Source organism: Vipera berus (assembly GCF_964194415.1).
Source record: "Vipera berus genome assembly, chromosome: 2".
Lineage (NCBI taxonomy): Eukaryota > Metazoa > Chordata > Lepidosauria > Squamata > Viperidae > Vipera > Vipera berus.
This window is the reverse complement of record NC_138203.1, coordinates 26,711,880-26,731,844: the sequence shown is the minus strand read 5'-3', so window position 1 is coordinate 26,731,844 and position 19,965 is coordinate 26,711,880. Positions and strand designations below refer to the sequence as shown.

The following is a 19,965-nucleotide window of genomic DNA, read 5'->3' as shown; positions in this document are numbered from 1 at the left end:
TAAATAGGAAAGAAATACATCCCATCATCATGCAGATGCTACCTAGTCTTTTTTTGGCTGTCAGGGCATCAGCAAGTTCAGGAAGCAGGTGGAGGGAGAATTCCCAACGCACCACACTGTACCAGATATGCAGGGAGAGGGTAGTGCATTGCAACCCATTGATATAATAAGCCAGACCAGATTAGGATATTTTTGGTGCAATTATTCCAAGATGGCATCTGAGGTCACAAATACCCATGGCAGAGAAGCCAAAGGCTGGGTCTTCACAATTTGTTTATAGGCCACCATTTCCACTTCTGAGTTCTCATGCATCCACATGTGTCTGAACCGTAAAAATGAGAACGAGTGCATTGATTGCTGGTTGCTATCAGCAGGACATGTCTGAAAGCATGAGTATCTATTACATCTCAACATTTTTAAAAAATGACCTTATCTGTTTGTACTGTAGAAAATAATTGTCTTTCTTTAAAGTTACACAGGTTTTGTATAAAATGCAGTTCAGTAAATGGACTATCCCAAGCTACAGAGTTGTAAAAAACAGTGAGCAAAAGATAATCAGAGAAACACCATTTTCAGGGAACCCGTATATGTAATACAGATTTGATGCTGCTGCTGTAGTTGGAGCCACAAATACCCAGAGAGTGTGCATTAATGGCTCCACTTCACTTTGAAGCAGGGGTGTCCACAATTTGTTGTTAAAAAGAAGGTCAAGATGGTGACTATCTTTGGGTGATCAACATTCCATCTTTTTATATATGTATGACACGTGAGATGCACATAAAAGTGTGTGGAGCTTCAATCACACCAATAATAGCCATCATCTTGTCTGTTTAACCAGTTCCTGCAGAACCTACCATTGCTCTGGAGAGAAGTCTCGAGTAAAGTGCCCCAGACTCTTGCTGGCCAACATTTTTATCAACCACCTCTTTCTTTCTAGCTCATTCCTTTGTTTCCTGTTTATTTCCACTCAGATTGACACATCTGTTCCATTTTCTTTTCCACAAGAAGAAAACAGCCAGCGTGAGAAGGGTTGCTGCTCTTTGTTCCTACCTGTTGGAACAAAGAAGCATCTTCAGAGATGGCCTGACTCCAGGTCACTGACAGCATTCAATCAAGCCTGGAGGCCACCCTAGATGAGGCTGCCATTGGTTGGCCAAGATAGTATACTCAGAAGTGGCACATCCTTCTTGCTCTGCATTTTGGTGCTTGTAGTTCCTTAACTTCCCCTGCTTCTTTCTCTTTTTCTCAGGATTTGCCTTGTCCCAGCAGCCTTGCCACCATTAGTTACATATTTATGTATGTATTTATATATGAGACTTATATGGCTGCCCATGTTATATACAATAATTCCATTAACCACCCCCTGGTCTCTTTATGCTCACTCTAGTGATCTTCTCTATTTCCAAGATCACCTTGGTTTTCCCAATCCCAATATTCTTGGGAGGCCTGGAACCAGATGCTGAGTTATGGGGTGGGGCAGAGTGTCCAAACATAACTGAAGAAGGCCTGGAGCAGGCTTTCTATTACATGCCCAGATGGTCCTGAAATTCATATTTAAAATTCTAAAGAATTGCTCAGATGAAAGATCATCCCAAACTTCAGTCTAAATGTGACAGGTCTGCCAATACATAATAGATTGATTATTAAATACCACAGTCTAATCTCACCGCGCATTCACCTTCTAATGCACTCACAGTGTATTCTAGAATGAATTAGAGAATAAGCCTCTTTCTTGCCAGAGCCCTTTGCTCTTCCTCATATAAACACACAATAACACCATTACTATGTTGACTATAGTAATGGAGGGGAATTCACTGGAGAAAGCAATTATGTCGAGAAGAGTTAGCAGTAAAAGGAAACCAGGCCACCAAGGAACATGATGGCTGGACTCCATCAAAGTTGACATCCAGCCAGAGCATAGAAAAATGAAAAGAAGCAGTGCAAGATCAGAAGATGTGGAGAGTCCTGACCCGTAGAATCTCTAAGAATCCGACATGACTTTCATTCAGACAGAGAAGAAAGCCAAAGACACAATTCTACATTACTTTGTCTCCAGACCAGAAAGCCAGAAAGGTTAATGGCTTTTAAATAACCAATATTTAGCTCAACTTAGCCAGAGCTTTGTATGACATTAACAGTACTTTCCCAGTTTGTAAGTAACAGGACAATATACTAACAGGGTTTGACTTGTTTATTCATACACATTTAGATTTTTTTTTAAAAAAATTATCCTGCCTCAAGGGAGCAAATGTATCTAATACTCCTTCCTCCTCCTATTTTCCCCACAATAACAACCCTTTGAGGTGAGCTGGGCTGAGAGAGAGTGACTGATGCAAAGTCACACAGCCGGCTTTCATGTCTAAGGCAGGACTAGAACTCGTGGTCTTCCTTCAGCTACAACCATCTGGCAATTGGAATAATGGGCAGCAATCTCATTGGGATATTTTATATATATAAAAATAAGATGAATATGCTAAACAAATTAAAATGCTAAATTAGTTATGAAGAATCAAATATATATCATCTCCCACTGAACTCCATGAGGCCTAGTAGATCTGCATGGGATTTTGCTGTAAAATATTAATACATATTAAAGAATATGTATTAATATATATTAATTATAAAGAATATTAAAGCGTATAAAAGAACTAGTTTACCTCCTTTTGAGAAAAAGTCAAAACTGCATACAAGTGAAGGTGTTAAATTTAGAGAGAAGTATAGATTGCAATCAGTATACATTAAACACAATCTTGTACTGTATTTGTTATTTTGTGTAGCCATGCTGAAGAACTGGCATTGTGTCATTTTACCACAAGAGGGTGCTACAATACAGATTTTAAATGATTTTGAGAGAAAAAGAAAAAGTCGGGGCTGGTTATTTTGTTAAGCAAAGTGAAGTATTTATCTTGGGTAATGATAGAATACAATTATTTTTAATAATATGTTATCATCTGCCATACAATTTTGCAAAAGCTTTTTTTCTCCTGTGAAATAGCCTTCTTTCTTTCTACCTAATTCTCAGGATGCTTGAAAAGGTCTTTCAAATTTCTCTTGGGGGTGGCTTTCATCTTGTTTTAGTACTGGAGGGAGTGGAGGGGCCTGATTTGTCCTGCCTCTGTTTTCCTCAGCCTTGGAGCTTCCTTGCCTGCCTCCACTCAACAGTCTGGCTAAATATTGGGTTCTCAGCTTATGTGAAGTTCAGCTTATACTTGTTGTTAATGCTGCAAGATACATGCTGGAAAATAATGAGACATATAATTTTTGACTCTTTTACCCATGAAAAATTTACATTAAAGAACCTTGTTTGAATACCACCAAAACCTGGGCCAAATGGCTGAATTATAGCAACATAGTTTTCCAATCTACTTTTTTTTTTGTAACAGCAATAAAATTTGAGTGTTGAGCCTTTTATAGGCTTAATACCATTTTTTTCTCATTATAATTCCCCCCATAAGTTTTTGAAAAGGTTAACTGATTGTTGCAAAGAGAAGCCATAACATGTTTGCTCCCCTTTGCATCGTCTATCTATTGACCCTTTCAAAATGTAGTTAATTAGAATTATCATGTTAGTGATATACTGGTTTTGATGGTTTCATATACTTCACTCCAGATTGCACGAAGCAGAGATTGTAATCAATACATGCAATTTATTTCATCTCCATTCTGCCTTTGCTGAGTTTGATTTAGAACCAGACTGAATCAGATGCATTAATCCATCTGTCGGTTCCTATACTTCAGTCTCTAAGCTTATTGGAATTAGTGTATATGTAGCAGGCAATGTCAAAAATAACTTTTTCATCAACAAGGTAGCACTGATGTACTTGGTAAGAGAGTTACCCATGAATCATTGGCTAATGTGGGACTATGAATGTAACTTAACAGCTTAACACATGATTGATACAGGAAGTCCTTGACATATGACTATAATGGAGCCTGCTCATTACAGTTGTGCCTGTCTATTATGGTTGTAAATTGTGACAATTGCAAAACAATTTTATGACCTCTTTTGCAACCGTCATTAACCAAATGTCGCAATTGATAAACAAACCAATAGTTTGCTATAGGTGTTGATTTGCTGAAAACTAGAAGTGCTGGTTTTCAACAAAACCATTGTAATAAAATGCAGTCATGTAACCATGACACACTGCAAATAGCCATAAATGCAGCACTGATGCCAAGCACTCAAAATTTGGTCACTTTGACCACAAGGGAGCCTGATAGTCAGAACTTCAGAACTGGGTTGTAAGTAGTCTCAAGTAGTTCCTTCATAACTTTAAATGGTTGGTAAGTATCTGATCATAAATTGAGGATTACCTGTGCTTCATTGGAAATATTGTGGTAGCTGCCATATTTCTTAATACATACATATTTGCAAGCTGATCACGCTATTCCCTTTAAAACCACTGCACCACCAACTGTGCTGTGGTGGCTCAGTGGTTAGAATGCAGTATTTCAGGCTAATTCTGCCGACTGCCAGGAGTTTGATTCTGACCAGCTGAAAGGTTGACTCAGCCTTCCATCCTTCCGAGGTCTGTAAAATAAGGACCCAGATTGTTGGGGACAATATGCTGACTCTGTAAACTGCTTAGAGAGGACTGTAAAGCACTATGAAGTGGTATATAAGTCTAAGTGCTCTTACTCTTGCTAAAGGTAAGGAGTAAAGTGCAGAAAAACAAAATGGACATAGTTTTCCTCATTTCAGTTTCCCCACTAAATAAAAGGGGAAGTTTAGTTGCTTATTTTCTAGTCTCTATGTGTTTGTCAATTTCAGTCACTCCCCCTCCTTCGGGGATGGGAGATAGGTAATTTATTCAACAGTACATCAGTTGTAGTTTTCTCTGGCTCTACAGTGGCTATCTACTTGAGCAATCTCTTCTTCATGGCAATTTATGCTTTGATGGCTTTCCATGTTTTTGTATTATATTAATCTGGGAGTTGTTCAAATGGGGTGTGGAAAGCAGGAACACAAACCAACCTAGAGAAGTTCAGGCAGAGTTTGAAATGAGATCCACCCTATTTCTGCTGCAGGGCTCTAGCTGTGGAGGTTTTCTCATCTGGCTGGTGACAGGCTAGAAACACGAAGACAAAGCTACAGAGGAAAACCAATCACATTCTCTATGCTGAATGGTCTACTCACAAATCAGGACCACAAGTTGTCAGGGACTTGGAATATGTAGGCACAAAATAGGCTAGTTAAAAACTGGCAATGCAGATCATAGATTTGATGCCAGCATTGTTTTGCCTGATTCAAGGATGAAAATACAACATTTACCTTGGACCTGAGGACAGGTCCTTCATGTAACACTCCATTTCTTTTCCAGGCTTCTGACTCTTCCCTTTCCACTGACTTTCTGCAGCACTTTTCATCAAAAGACTTCCCTTTCTCACACAAAATGTCCCTCTGTTTTGGGACATTTTGTGTGAGACAAAAAAAGGAGTGATAATATATGGGTTTGATGATTTAAAAAAGCAGAAAAAAATGAAGGTAATGTAACCTCTGATTAAAAGGTCACTTTAAATTTATACTTATAACTGTTAAAAAGAAAATTGGACGTAATTTCTTTTTTTCCTCTAACTTTTTGGCTTCATTTTCTTTCTTCTTTTCTTTCTCTTAACTTAATTGCTAATTACTGTTAGTTTTTATATTTTAGTATAAAAAAATCTAATGTTATCAAAATATATCTAATAAATTTATCAAAATGCTTATTAGTTCCTGGCAGGAAAGGACAGCTAGACGATGCCAACTATGTCCCTGCTTTCAAGTTAGAGACCGAATTCTTATGAGGCTGGTTGTATGCACTATGTTAAGTTTAATCTGTGGATTGTTTTTCAAATATCAATTTGTTGGAACATTTTTGTAAGACTTAAAATCATACATGCTGTTTGCAAATATTCAATTGTATAGGAAAAACCACAGTTGCTCCCACCTTGATGCTACAATGTCAACACATTTCTATGGGTAAAAACATCTATTGTTGTTAGCTGTGAAGTCGTGTCCGACTCATCGCGACCCTATGGACAACATTCCTCCAGGCCTTCCTGTCTTCTACCATCTTCTGGAGTCCATTTAAGCTCACGCCTACTGCTTCAGTGACTCCATCCAGCCACCTCATTCTCTGTCGTCCCCTTCTTCTATTGCCCTCAATCTTTCCCAGCATTAGGCTCTTCTCTAGTGAGTCCTTCCTTCTCATTAGGTGGCCAAAGTATTTGAGTTTTAGCTTCAGGATCTGGCCTTCTAAAGAGCAGTCAGGATTGATCTCCTCTAGGACTGACCGGTTTGATCGCCTTGCAGTCCAAGGGACTCGCAGGAGTCTTCTCCAGCACCATAGTTCAAAGGCCTCAATTCTTTGGCGCTCAGCCTTTCTTATGGTCCAACTTTCACTGCCATACATTGCAACTGGGAAGACCATAGCCTTGACTATATGAAAAACATCTACCCTGGCATATTAGACAGCAAGGCAGGCAACCGGAACACTAGAAGGAAAGTGATTGACAATGGCATAAGTGGACAGCACTTAAAGATGGTAAGTAGTTAGTCTAATTCAGGTTTTCAAGTCAGCCAGATATGTTTGAAAATCAATTTCTCTTTGCCAAGTTATCCAGTGTGGTTTTATCAACTGAACTGAAAAAATGGGAACAGTTTTTTTTTAAAACATACAAAGAAACAAATGGATTCTAACAAGACTAGAGAAAAGTAGACACAATTATCATGCTATAACAATTTGGTTGCTTGGCTGTGCGAGTCTCTTAGAAATTGTTTAACCTGTAGTATTGAAATGTATCGCAAGGGGTCACTCCTGTTTCTTTTAACTATACAAAGGAATAATTCCTAGTTACTTTAGCAACAGTAAGTAACCTACTTAGCAACAGTTAGAGTCTTAAGCTCCTAACAGCTGATTGGCAGGATTTCTCCAACCAAGAGATCACATTTAGAAGATCAATCAGTAGGATTTTACAGAGGAGAAGGAAACAATGGTTCTAACAAATCTAGTTTCTAGGCCATCGCAATAAGTGGTTCTTTTATTATGACTCTTTGGTTTCTCCTTCTGCAGTCTGAGTTCCTGATTCCTTCTGCTTTGTTATCTGGTGCTTTAATGAAATTGCAGGTTTTTACAATAAATGCTCACCAGCTCTTCCATTTCACAGAAAGCAATGCCAACCCCGAAGAAACGGCAACAGTTGCCACAATTGTAGATGTAAAAGGGAGAGAGTTATATCTTTATTAGCATGTTACGTTATAACCAATTTTTATCCAAGAGAATTTGCAGAATCAGTTTTGGAGTTTGAAGTGTGTGAATTTAAGTATTCATCATCACCATCACCATCATCATCACCATTTTAGCCATTGTCTATCCACTGCAGGATGAAGGCCTCTTCTGCGTGGTTCCAACCAATATGGCCCTGAGCTTTCCTTTGCCAGTTGGGCCGGCCATACTTGCTGATGTTGTCGCTCCATCTTGTTTTAGCTCTCTTTTGTGGATGCTTTCTGTCAAGTGGGATCCATTCTATAACTGCCTTGGTTCATGTGCTATCAGCTCTTCTTGCTATTTAAGTATTAGGAATACAAATATTATGAATAGTCTGCTTCTGATTTAAGGATTTTTGGATGTGTGCATCGAAATGCACTCCAAATCACCTTTTTCCCTTTGAAAAATCCAGGTCATTTTACTTCCCTGCCTTAGTAACTATGGTATTACACTGATAATGAGTTGTATCCAGTAAGTCTATATGTCTGTATTTACGCATACATACAAGTGTACAAATTTGCCCTCCAGCCAGTGGTGGGATTCAGCTGGTTCGCACCACTTTGGCAGAACCAGTAGCTAATTTTTTGTTGCGCAGGCCCAGAATAGACTTCCAGAAGCACCATCCACACAGCATACCGGTTGTCCACATATTTGAATCCCACCACTGCCTCCAAAAGGCCAATCACAATAAGAGAAGGTATTACTGTACTATACTTAGGAATGTTCAGAGACCATATGCTAAATGTGTAAGGAAGTGTTTAGAAGAAACTGGCAACTAATACAAACATTTAAAGTTATTTATAAAATGTATTGTCTTTGGGGCTTAATTTTTGTATACCCATTGCAGATCCAAGCAATGTGGCCTGTGTATAAAAATAAAAAGCTGATTAATTACATAATGTTAAGATACCAGACATCTTGCTAAGACATCTTTTAACCAAAATTTGGTGAAAAGTCACACTGATCTGATTCACATTAAACTTTGATGAATAAAGTTAATAATTCTTTTTTCCTGCTTTTTGTTAGCATTTTTGTTGTGTTTAAAGAACACAAGAGTTAAGTAAGCCATGTTTACTGTACCCTGGAGACTTTTGGAGTTTGCACTATCTACCACATCAAATACTAAGTAACAGGCTGGATAGAGAGCCTCCCACAGTTGTTGAAAATTGGGTGGCATACAAGTTTATGGGTCACAATCAGCCAGATGTTTAGACTGGATTTGGCATTTTTGTCCACTTATTAAGTCCTTCCCAAAGACCTATTATTTATGGGTAATCTACAGTTAGATTCAGAGTCTAAGACTGGTGGAAACAATAATTAAAGTTCTAACCAAGGACCTAAGAATTATTATTAAGGTATTATTATTATTATTATTATTATTATTATTATTATTATTATTATTATTATTATTATTATTATTATTATTATTATTATTATTATTATTATTATTATGGTAGCATCTAAGAATATAGGCAATTCCAAGTAGGATAGGTTTTTTTTTGTAAAATTAGGGTGTTCAGGTCTGATAAATTCAATATTTACCAATATCAAGGAAGTCCTTTAGATCAAGTTCCCCAATGTTTGTGGATTGGCGGGGGCGGAGGGGATTGTTCTGTGCAAGTAGCTGGTAAGCATGCATGCAGCTCCATTTGCACAAGCAGCATACATGCACACCTGCCGCTCACCTAAATGAGTGTGCACTCACCCATTCCTCACGCAAGTGAGGATGTATGTGTGTGCTCGTGCTTGCCAGACGTTTCTGTGGCTCAGTTGCAAACCCATCATGGCCCATTAGGTCCAAAGGTTGGGGACCCCTGCTTTAGATATAGGTCCAAGAGCTCCAATGGCAATCTGAATAAAAACGGATTCATTTTTCCATTAAGTGTTCAACTTTGATCTGCAACTTCTGGTATTTCTAATTTTTCCAGTTTCTTTTCCTCAATCCTTATATTGTTATATACACAGCAGTGAGAAATCACGGCTGTAAATTTAGCTAGTGTGAACTTCATACAGTGACTTCTTCCCAATATCCTAGGAAGTTGTAATATATCAACATAGTACCTGTGCAGATCCAAGCAATGTGGCCTTTTGCAACGGACAGGTGGAAATTTTGTTAGCATGCCGATTTTCTAAGTATCGTCCAAGATTTTGTTAGTATGACACCCAGTGTGCCAGCAACCACTAGATCACCATGGCTAGTTTGTGTGTGCCATAATCGTTCAACTTCAATTTTCAGAACTGGACGGATTATTTATTTATTCGGGGTCACAACCCTTTATATGAATATCCATTTTACTGCCCTGGCCGGTCTGTTTGGAACGAGCGAGAGTATAAAGGTAAAGGTAAAGGTTCCCCTGCACATGCGTGCTAGTCGTTTCTGACTCTAGGGGCCGGTGCTCATCTCCGTTTCAAAGCCGAAGAGCCAGTGCTTGTCGGACGACGTCTCCGTGGTCATGTGGCTGGCATGACTAGACGCCAAAGGCGCACGGAGCGCTGTTACCTTCCCACCGAAGTGGTCCCTATTTTTCTACTTGCATTTTTTATGTGCTTTCGAACTGCTAGGTTGGCAGAAGCTGGGACGAGTAACAGGCGCTCACTCCGTTAGGCGGCACTCAGGATTCGACCCGCCAAACTGCCGACCTGATCGACAAGCTCAGCGTCCTAACCCACTGAGCCACCACGTCCCTAGCGAGAGTATAGGGGAGGTTAAAAGCCGTCGCCTTTGACTGGAAGCAAGTCCCGCAGGGTTCGAGCAGCGAACAAGATCGAGCTGGAACAGAAGCTTGTTATCAAACAGAGAAAAAGCTCTCTTCCCCTGCCAAGAGCGCTCGACCTTGGAGCCACGCACACCAGCCCACCTCGCGGGCCGCGGCGTAACACGGAACTCCACCGTCCAAGCCAACCCGCGCAGAATTTCACCTGGGTGGGAGGGAACGGAGCGACAACTGGGGTTTGTGACGTCAGCGCCTGGGCGGGGCCTGCTGTTGCCCTATAAAAGGATGCCGAACCTCCGAACGCTTCGCACAGCTGTCTGGAGAGCGGAGCCGGGAAAGAAGGAGCGGGGTTGGGACGCTGGGAAAGGCCAGCCGAAGGAGCAATGGATTTACTGAGGACTATCGCTTATCAGCCGGGCAGTACAGCAGTTAGCGGAGGTGGCGGCGGCGGCGGCGGTGGTGGTAGTAGTAGCGGTGGCAGTAAGATGGGGGAGCAGGCGCTGAGTAAAGCCTGTGGCGGCGACTCGCGGAGGAAGAAGGCTGCAGAGTCCTCCGACAACCACCACCACCACCACCACCACCATCACTCGCATTCGGCTCCCGAGATTTCTCGGATTATTACCGACCCTACCACGGGAAGGAGATATTGCCGCGGGAAAGTGCTGGGAAAGGTAAATGCCCGGCGGCAGTAGAGAGGGGCGGCTTTAGCGCTTAGGAGCGTGGCTGAACTTGGACTGGCCGTGAAACACGGAGATGGCTGCAAATGACGGAGGGCTCCGGCTGCTAGCTGATGCCTTCCCCTCCCAACAACCCCCGTCCGTCCCCAAATGTGCGCTTTTGCCTCATCGCCGTTTTGGCATTTGAATTATTGTTTGTTACGGTCTTGCATAGTTCTCGGTGGCTCTCCTCGCCTTGAGGCACTCGATCGAGTTACGTTCCCATTTCTTCCTCCTTCTAGCCCCTTTGCTTTCTTGCCTTTATTTTTCTTGTGGTCTTAAGGGGGGGAAAAAGGAAGGATAAACGAATGGCAGGATAAATAGATATTAAAGGCGTATTCGGTCATTTGTCTTCTGGATTAGCCTTCTCCTCTCTCTCTCTCTCTCTCTCTCTCTCTCTCTCTCTCTCTCTCTCTCTCTCTCTCTCTCTCTCTCTCTCTCTCCCCCCCCCCCCCTGTCGCCTGGCTCACTTGAAGCACTTCCAAAAGCACAGGCTGTTGCTATTAGGGATCCTGTGACACACATAAGCCACTTGTCTGGAGAGGTGGTTTCACAAAAGGATGTGAAAAACTCCTACACACAGATTGTGGCTCCCATTTAGGGTGAGGGATGGTATACATGCCATTACGGAAGAGAAGTAGATGCAATATGAATTTCAGAAAGCAGGAATCCAAACATCTGGATTTTTCTTTCCCCCCCCCCCCCTTTTCTTTTTATCAGCATATAGATACAATAGAGAACTGTGACCTGCTTTTGTATGTGTAGGAAAATTGCTGGATTCCTGTATGGCAGAGTTAGGAATGCACGGAAAGGAGATCTGTTGCCCTAACATTGTTAGTTTGCCTTTGTGTGGTGATTGGTTTGGAGCTGACTAGATTGGATTCATTTTTAAATGCTAGGAGAAAAGGTATTCTTAGGTCGTCTATGGTAAAAATTTAGGTCAGATTTGGGGGGGGGAAACCCAATCCTCATCAACATCTTGGACTCATTGTGGGTGATTTGTTGTTCATAATTACAAGCCTTGGTGTGTGTGTGTGTGTGTGTGTGATTTCCCAGTTGATTTAGACTCCTCAAAGGAGGGAAGGGGGAATAACTTGCTTTCTCATCTAATGTGCTTTCTCCTCTGCTTTGTGTCTGTAGGGTGGCTTCGCAAAATGTTACGAGATGACGGATCTGACCACAAACAAAGTCTATGCTGCAAAGATCATTCCTCACAGCCGAGTAGCCAAACCTCATCAAAGGGAAAAGGTGTGTGTTGACTGTGACTTTCCTTTCAGGAATCTCTTCAAATGCTTGGGTGGCCCTTCCCTTTTCCTGCAGTGGCTTGCTCACGTGTAAATCCTTTCTTCCCACAGATGGCAGGAAGCAATGCCAATAATCCTTTTGTTTGCCTCCCATCCTTTTCAGATTGATAAAGAGATTGAATTGCACAGAATGCTCAACCATAGACATATTGTCCAGTTCTTCCACTACTTTGAAGACAAGGAGAACATTTATATTCTCCTAGAATACTGCAGCCGAAGGGTGAGCATCCAGTGAGAGAAATCCAGTATTCACTTACATGGAAGCAGCAACTAATGTAAAAATGTTTAAAATGTAAAAGGTATCTTCCAGAGGCAGTCTTTATTCTTTCCCCTAATGCTGGTATTTTTGTTTACATATGTTCAGGCTTAATGTGTGATTTTAGCAGTGTAACTTTCTTTGTCTTTTATATTTTTTTCTTCCTATTAGTCTATGGCTCACATCTTGAAAGCAAGAAAGGTATTGACGGCACCAGAAGTGCGATACTATCTAAGGCAGATTGTATCAGGACTAAAATACCTCCACGAGCAAGAGATCTTGCACCGAGACTTGAAGTTAGGTAGGTTTATGTTCTCTCCCATGTCTGGCTTGTATTGGATATAGAAAGAACAGGATAGGTTCCCCCACCCCACCCCCATGCATTGTTTTACTTCTGCTGTTTATATTGCACTCCCAGAGATTAATAGTTACAATCAGCTCATCTGGTAAGAGAGCCTTGGAATGCTTGAGTAATAGCATTAAATAGTCATTCATAAATAAAAGTTGCTAGCTATTTGCTGACCTCCTCTAGACACAAGCCAGCACTTATCTAATATGTTAATCAACTGGTACTCAGCTGTCTTTTTTCACTCTTATCTGTAGGTAATTTCTTCATTAATGATGCCATGGAATTGAAAGTCGGTGACTTCGGTCTGGCTGCAAGGCTTGAACCATTGGAACATAGGAGAAGGTAAGGCTTTAAGAAAGAGGACAATTATCTGGGTTCAATGCCTTCTCTTGCCTAGCTTTGAAGTCTTGGGTTTTACATTAGAAAAGATGAAGGCTTCCATAGTATGCAAAGATTGGCCTTTAAGACATGATATCTGTGGACTCAGCAGTATCATGCTTTCCACTTGTATAATTTTCTTTAGATGTGACTGGGTCTTTTAGGTCTTAATGCATTTTCCAGCATCTCATAACATGAGCCAGATTATCTGAGGCTGCTAGCAGTGATAATTACTAACAACACGGAGGTCACAAGTTTCTCATCTCTTGGGGTCAACTCATGCTGTCTTCTATCTCTGAATAATTCCAGAGTATTACAGAACACAGATGGATGTAGAGAATGTTAACTAATTGAATTGCCTTAAGGGTGGCAGTTATTGAGTCTTCTGTAGTAATAACAAAACTATTATTTAAAACCATAACGAATCTATATATAACCTGTTTTATGACATATATAGTTAAGGATAATTTGAGGCAGTTTTAATAAAGAATTAGAAAGGGGTTAACAGTGAACCTTCCCAGTATGGAACTAACAGCCAAACTAATAGAAGTAAAATTTCCCTCAAGTTCAAGTCTTAGTGACCATGTAAATGTTTCACATAGTTTCTTTGGCAATAAATAAAGATGGCTTACATTGCCTTCAGGTGTGCTGTTCAACTTCCTAGTCTAGCCTGTACACTTACATTTCCTGGTGATCTCATCAGAGTGCTAACTAGTTCTAAAGCTGCTTAGCTTGTTCCAGATCAGCCAAAGCTTTGGGTGATAGGAAGGATCTGAACTTAGACAACAGTTTATTCTTCTGAACTGATAGATTCTAAATTTTGATTTAACTCCATTTCAGAACGATCTGTGGCACACCGAATTACCTTTCCCCAGAAGTCCTTAATAAACAAGGTCATGGCTGTGAATCTGACATATGGGCCTTGGGCTGTGTCATGTGAGTATTTATTTATTTATTTATATTTATTTATTTTTATTACATTTATATCCCGCCCTTCTCCGAAGACTCAGGGCGGCTTACAAGCTTAGCAGTAGCCTTCATTCTATGTATATGCCTGCTTGTTAGGGTTTTCACACACACCCCAAGCGGCATTATTACAAAGTCAGCTTATTGCCCCCAACAATCTGGGTCCTCATTTTACCTACCTCGGAAGGATGGAAGGCTGAGTCAACCTTGAGCCTGGTGGGATGCGAACCTGCACTAATTGCAGGCAGCTGGTGTTACTTAAGGAGGCATCAGCCCACTGCTCCACCAAGGCCATTTCTTGAGGATATTAAGCTGGATTTTCAAGCCAGTACTTGAAATAATGGAAAACTGGTTGTGTTAAGGGTTGTATTTTGTTAAAATCACACCACGTGGGCATGTGTTGTACTATATTGATATAGAGTCATGTGTGATGTGTTTTCTACCATTTTGACCTCTGGGATCTCTGTACTTTCATAGAGATTGCTCATTTTTTTAATCTGGTAGATAAAAGTCCTGTTTGTCTTCTGACAGGTATACAATGTTATTGGGAAGGCCTCCATTTGAAACAACCAACTTAAAGGAGACTTATCGATGCATTAGAGAAGCAAAATATTCTTTACCATCATCTTTATTGCCTCCTGCAAAGCATTTGATTGCAAGCATGCTGTCGAAAAATCCAGAAGACCGCCCCAGCTTAGATGACATTGTTCGGCATGACTTCTTCTTGGTAAGTTGTAGTATTTTGAGGGGTTTTTTTTGTAGAGTTTCTTTTTTCAGTAATGATGCTGGCTGCCAACAAATGATTGTGTGTTTGTATATTCTCTTTCTACAGGGTTTCACTCCAGACAGACTTCCACCTAGCTGTTGTCACACAATTCCTGACTTCAACTTGTCAAGTCCGGCTAAGAATTTCTTCAAAAAGGCTGCTGCAGCTCTCTTTGGGGGCAAGAAGGAAAAAACAAGATACTTTGACGCACACAGTATGCATCTATTTATATCTGGGGGATCTTTGCTAAAAGTGCTTTTAAAAAAAAAATCTGATTGCATGTCTGCAGTACAACTTTAGCATGCTTAGCTTCCCTCTGTCCATAAGTGATGGATACTTAGTAATCAACTAGCCCTATTCCTAAATAATTGGTGTGCTGGGATACAGGAACAACTAAGATTTTAGGTTCTCCTGCTAATAAACAATAGTGCCAGTCATTATCAGTTAATTATTGCCTGGAAAGTGTAGTTTGTGCTGTGGAGCTCTTGGTAATGATTAGACTGCAAGACAAATCGTGACAAGTTTCTACAGCTAAGAAGCTTGTCTAACAGATACACAGTGTTCTGTAGATTTAAGTATCAAGTTTAATGGATCTGTGTTTTTTTTAAATTTCCCAGATCGATTGGCCAAGGAAGATGAAGAAATATATAAACTTAGGCATGACTTAAAGAAGACCTCAATAACTCAGCAGACCCTGAAACACAGACCTGAAGAGGTAAGCAGAAATTACCCATGTAATATTCTACATTCTTCTGAAAGTTTGAGCATTTCTAAACATAATTAGAAGGGACTTGCAAACAATTTGAGCATAAGGAGCTTGAGCACAATATTGTAACCATTAACAATTGGGTGCAAGAACTCCATGCTTCTGTTTGTTCCATATCTCAATAGTACAAATGAACCACCATCTGTGTGTTTGTTTTTTCCCCCCTCTATGCAATCCTTTAAGATGCTGAACTCCATCTGTGATTGAAAGCTTCATTCCACTCCATTGGATGGAGTAAGACAGTTCAGTGATTATTGACTAAAATATGAAATGGAAGTAATGTTCCAGGCTTAAATGCCCAAAGATAATTTTTGTGATCGTTTTTCATTCCTTTCAGATATTTTTTAGCAGCTTGCAAACTTTTTAAAAATGCAGTGCAAATTCATTTCTTTTGTTTGGAGTTTTTCAATGCATTGCAAAATTTAGGAATAGGCAATTTGAAGGACTACTACTGACTGGGATCAGACACATAATCGTGGATTAAATAAAATTCTCACTATTCTTTTCATGAAAATAATACTGTGTCTTTCATCTCTGATACTCAGTGACTAAGCCTTCACTGATAGGAACCTTACAAAGAGGTTTAAATTCACATGTTTTTCTGTCATGAGCATTTTTTGCTATGCACTTTCAGAAATGGAGTAGCAACAGGCATTGGATTCAGATAAAAAGAAAATATACCCTTTTTCCCCCACAGGAGATCCAGCCTTCCAGCACCACTGTAGCAAAACCTAGTGTGCTAGCAGAAACCAAGCAAATAGATGCAATCCGGATGATTGTTCGAGGAACTCTGGGAAGCTGCAGTAGCAGCAGTGAATGTAAGTGCAGCACAAAGGTTTTCTAGTGTTGAACACGTGGGATAGTGAGTTTAATCTGGATGCCAAATGAATGCCAAAAGAATAGTCTAATGTACAGTCTTTGGAAAGTAACACCAGCTGCCTGCAATTAGTGCAGGTTCGAGTCCCACCAGGCTCAAGGTTGACTCAGCCTTCCATCCTTCCGAGGTAGGTAAAATGAGGACCCAGATTGTTGGGGGCAATAAGCTGACTTTGTAATAATGCCGCTTGGGGTGTGTGTGAAAGCCCTAACAAGCAGGCATATACATAGAATGAAGGCTACTGCTAAGCTTGTAAGCCGCCCTGAGTCTTCAGAGAAGGGCGGGATATAAATGGAATTAAAAAATAAATAAAAATATATCTAAATAAAATCATTAGCCTGATGGAAAACTCTTGGGCTATTATCCCAAAGGTGCTTTTTCAGGAGGCAACTGGACTTTCTTGTTTTTCTTTGAAGATGTTTTGCTTCTCATCCAAGAAGCTTCTTCAGCTCTGACCAGTCTTCTTGAAAAAAAGTACCTTTGGGGCAACCATGATCTGGAAGACTGAGAATCTCCATAGACATCTTGGGCTGTTAAGTGCTATCTTTCTCAAAAGATTCCAAAGAGGTCAGGGTTTTGAGGAGTGCTGAGATTCTGATGGATCTCTTAATTATGCTTCCTTTATAGGAAGTATGGTTTTAGTTCTGTATTAAGGCAATTTATGTTATTTCTCTGAGCAATTTGGGAGATCAAGTCACTGTATTGACATGGCTATATTTTTTGTCAATTTCGCTACTTGAAGCATTATTCATGAGCTCTTTTATGACTTGCTAGGTCTTGAAGATGGTACAATGGGAAGTGTGGCTGATACTGTCGCAAGAGTGTTGCGTGGATGTTTACAGAACATGCCGGAATCTGATCATATTCCCAAAGAACAGCTGGCTGTCTCTTTCCAATGGGTCACAAAGTGGGTAGACTACTCCAACAAATATGGCTTTGGTTATCAGCTATCTGACCACACTGTGGGCGTTCTCTTCAACAATGGTGCACACATGAGCCTTCTTCCGGACAAAAAGTGAGTAGCTGATTAGAAATCAAGCTGTTGCAAGAGCTTCCATTCTATTATCTGCTTGAGCTTAACACCTTTATCTTTGCTTTTGGCCCTCCAGAACAGTCCATTACTATGCAGAACTTGGGCAGTGTTCAGTTTTCTCTGCTGCTGATGCCCCGGAACAATTCATCAGTCAAGTCACTGTCTTAAAATACTTTTCTCATTACATGGAGGAAAACCTCATGGATGTAAGTTAAAGCAAAAGGGGTGGGAAATGTGGCTTAGATGGTAGCTTATATAATGAGCTCTGCTCTAACTTTGGCATGTGCTGTTCTTAGGGTGGGGATCTTCCTAGTGTCACTGATGTCCGCAGACCAAGACTTTACCTCCTGCAGTGGCTGAAATCTGATAAGGCATTGATGATGCTTTTCAATGATGGCACATTTCAGGTAGGTTGAGTAACAAAGTTTTCTCTGAGCTTACTCTAGATTCTGTAGGATGTTCCCTTACTATCACTGGCAGAAGATCCATGAGGATATAGGATTTTATATGCTCATCAAGCAACCTAAGGAGGTTGCTTTGATTTCCTTTTGCAGCAAATAAGTTGCGTAATCAGCTGTCCTGCATAAAAGATGAGCTACTGTTAGCTTTTTGGGCTTACTAACCAAAAGTGGCTTTTTTCAAAACTTGAGGGTATCAGTCATGACTATTAAAAAAACGTGAAATTAAGATTTCTTGTCATGAAAGGTGTGCAGAAAAAATATAATACAGAATAATATCAAAGGTATCAATTTACTGAATTGGAGCATTATAGATAATAATAGTGCCATGTATGGTCTAGTTAGGTGCTCTTTTAACAACATTTCCACAAACTCTCTATTTGGTCTGGGCTTCCCTAATAATCCTAGGAAAAGATACAGCTGCTTTTTAAGGAGTTGTGAACAGGTGCTACCTGAGTATCCCCTTGCTCCTAAAGCCCCTATTACCTTCTGCAAAGTTTTCAGTTTACATCAAACCTTCTCAAGTCACAGAAAGTGCTCCAGAATGCTTTAGCTATGCACAGTGTGACTTTATACTGTCTTAACAGATCTAAATCCTACTATATACAATAAAAGTTAACTTCAGGGGCATTGGCTTGAATTTTGCTGCTATAGTTAGAGAAATTTATTGTTTCTTAGGCAGGTAGATTATGCAATGCATGACCAGAATTTATTTTAATTTATTTTAATTCTTCATGTCAGTAAAAAGCCAATGTGGCTTTAAGAGTAATAATCAGTATGCAGAGACCTTCACGAATTATATTGGGCATTTTCCAAGATACCCATTTAAATCAATCTATCCTGAATGACACCCAACATGGCAGGCATTTATCTAATAAGTTGCTGACTAGGTCCAAATATAAAAGATATTAAGTGTCTTTGTATGGGATGGTTGAAACAAACACATTGCAATTCTTAATTCTTTTCAGGTGAACTTCTACCATGATCACACAAAAATAATTATTTGCAACCAAAATGAGGAATATCTTCTTACCTATATTAATGAAGATAGGTTATCTACAACATTTCGTTTGACAACTCTTCTGATGTCCGGATGTTCTCTGGAACTCAAGCATCGAATGGAATATGCATTGAACATGCTGTTGCAAAGATGTAATTAAAAGAACTCTTCTAAAACCAAAAAGGACTTATCTCACTGAAGTCTGCAGTGAAGGCAGTTGGATTTTTTAAAAAAACAAAACTGTAGCATGTTGATGGATGTGTGAGGAGTAGGGACTGGTACGATGAAATGTCTCATCTTATGTACTGGGCTGGGACCAGACATGAAGCCTGTAGTCTTTGTTGGATTAATGGTGTGGTGACCAGGAATCCTTTGGAATGTAGCTTTCCTTGGTTCACTCCTTTTGAAAGAGTTGAGTTGGAAGACATTTTCTGCAGCAAATTGTTCTATTGGAGGACTTGAAACTGTGAATAACACTTGAGGAATTGGGAGGGAGGGAGATCTCATTGTTGTGGAGTATCTGTAAGAGGCACCTCATGGCTGCTTAAACTGTGAACTATGGCCATATTTTTTTTTCTTTTCTTAATTCTTCCAAGAACTGATCACACTTGTGGCTGGCAAAGTGCATTCCTTGTTAATAATCTTTTTTTATTTATTACAGCCCAAAGCAAAGTATTTATTACATACATTTTTTTGTAATTGTGATTTTTAAATATACATTTGTTGACAATAAAGAGTGGGGAAAACCTGAAGTGATGGTTTCCATATGATTTTTCTCTGGCATGCACTGTGTTCCAAGAAAAAGCAGAAGGCAGTGCTCTCAGGAAAATGTCTGCTGTTTCTTCCCTTTCACAGTTAGCAATTAGCAATCTGCCTTATGAATGGGTAAAGACCAAACTTTCCTGTCCAAAGGAACCTACAGTTTTGCTTACTTAATAGACCTGCTTTATACAACTCCATATTGATAGTGGTATGGCTGTAGGACAGTAGGAATTAAATAATACTTTAAACAGAATTTCTATGAGTTTATGAAAGCAGCGGTCCTTAACGCCCTTTCCCATCAGGACAGATGGAGAAAATTTTGCTTTGCACTTTTTCATACAGATGAAAACAAGCTAGGCACCCCATTTATGCT

At 40.0% G+C, this 19,965-nt stretch overlaps 1 protein-coding gene across 1 annotated transcript; it reads left to right on the top strand.

Moving 5' to 3' along the window:
* Positions 1–10,304: 10,304 nt before the first annotated feature.
* PLK2 (polo like kinase 2) lies at positions 10,305–19,055 on the top strand. The gene is made up of 14 exons (XM_081315566.1): positions 10,305–10,632; positions 11,818–11,925; positions 12,085–12,201; positions 12,409–12,538; positions 12,841–12,928; positions 13,805–13,900; positions 14,462–14,657; positions 14,763–14,910; positions 15,314–15,411; positions 16,160–16,280; positions 17,114–17,354; positions 17,449–17,578; positions 17,669–17,779; positions 18,799–19,055. Exons 1-14 carry the CDS (start codon positions 10,345–10,347, stop codon positions 18,988–18,990), a joined length of 2,064 nt encoding a protein of 687 aa, XP_081171692.1. The 5' UTR covers positions 10,305–10,344; the 3' UTR covers positions 18,991–19,055.
* Positions 19,056–19,965: the final 910 nt, after the last annotated feature.

What these genes read in the sequence shown, in the direction of transcription:
- PLK2 (XM_081315566.1), top strand. Translation starts at nt 10,345, where the DNA reads ATGGATTTACTGAGGACTATCGCTTATCAGCCGGGCAGTACAGCAGTT. An exon ending in GCGGGAAAGTGCTGGGAAAG is followed by an intron (nt 10,633 to 11,817) that starts GTAAATGCCCGG and finishes TTGTGTCTGTAG; the next exon opens with GGTGGCTTCGCAAAATGTTA. An exon ending in AAGATACTTTGACGCACACA is followed by an intron (nt 14,911 to 15,313) that starts GTATGCATCTAT and finishes TAAATTTCCCAG; the next exon opens with ATCGATTGGCCAAGGAAGAT.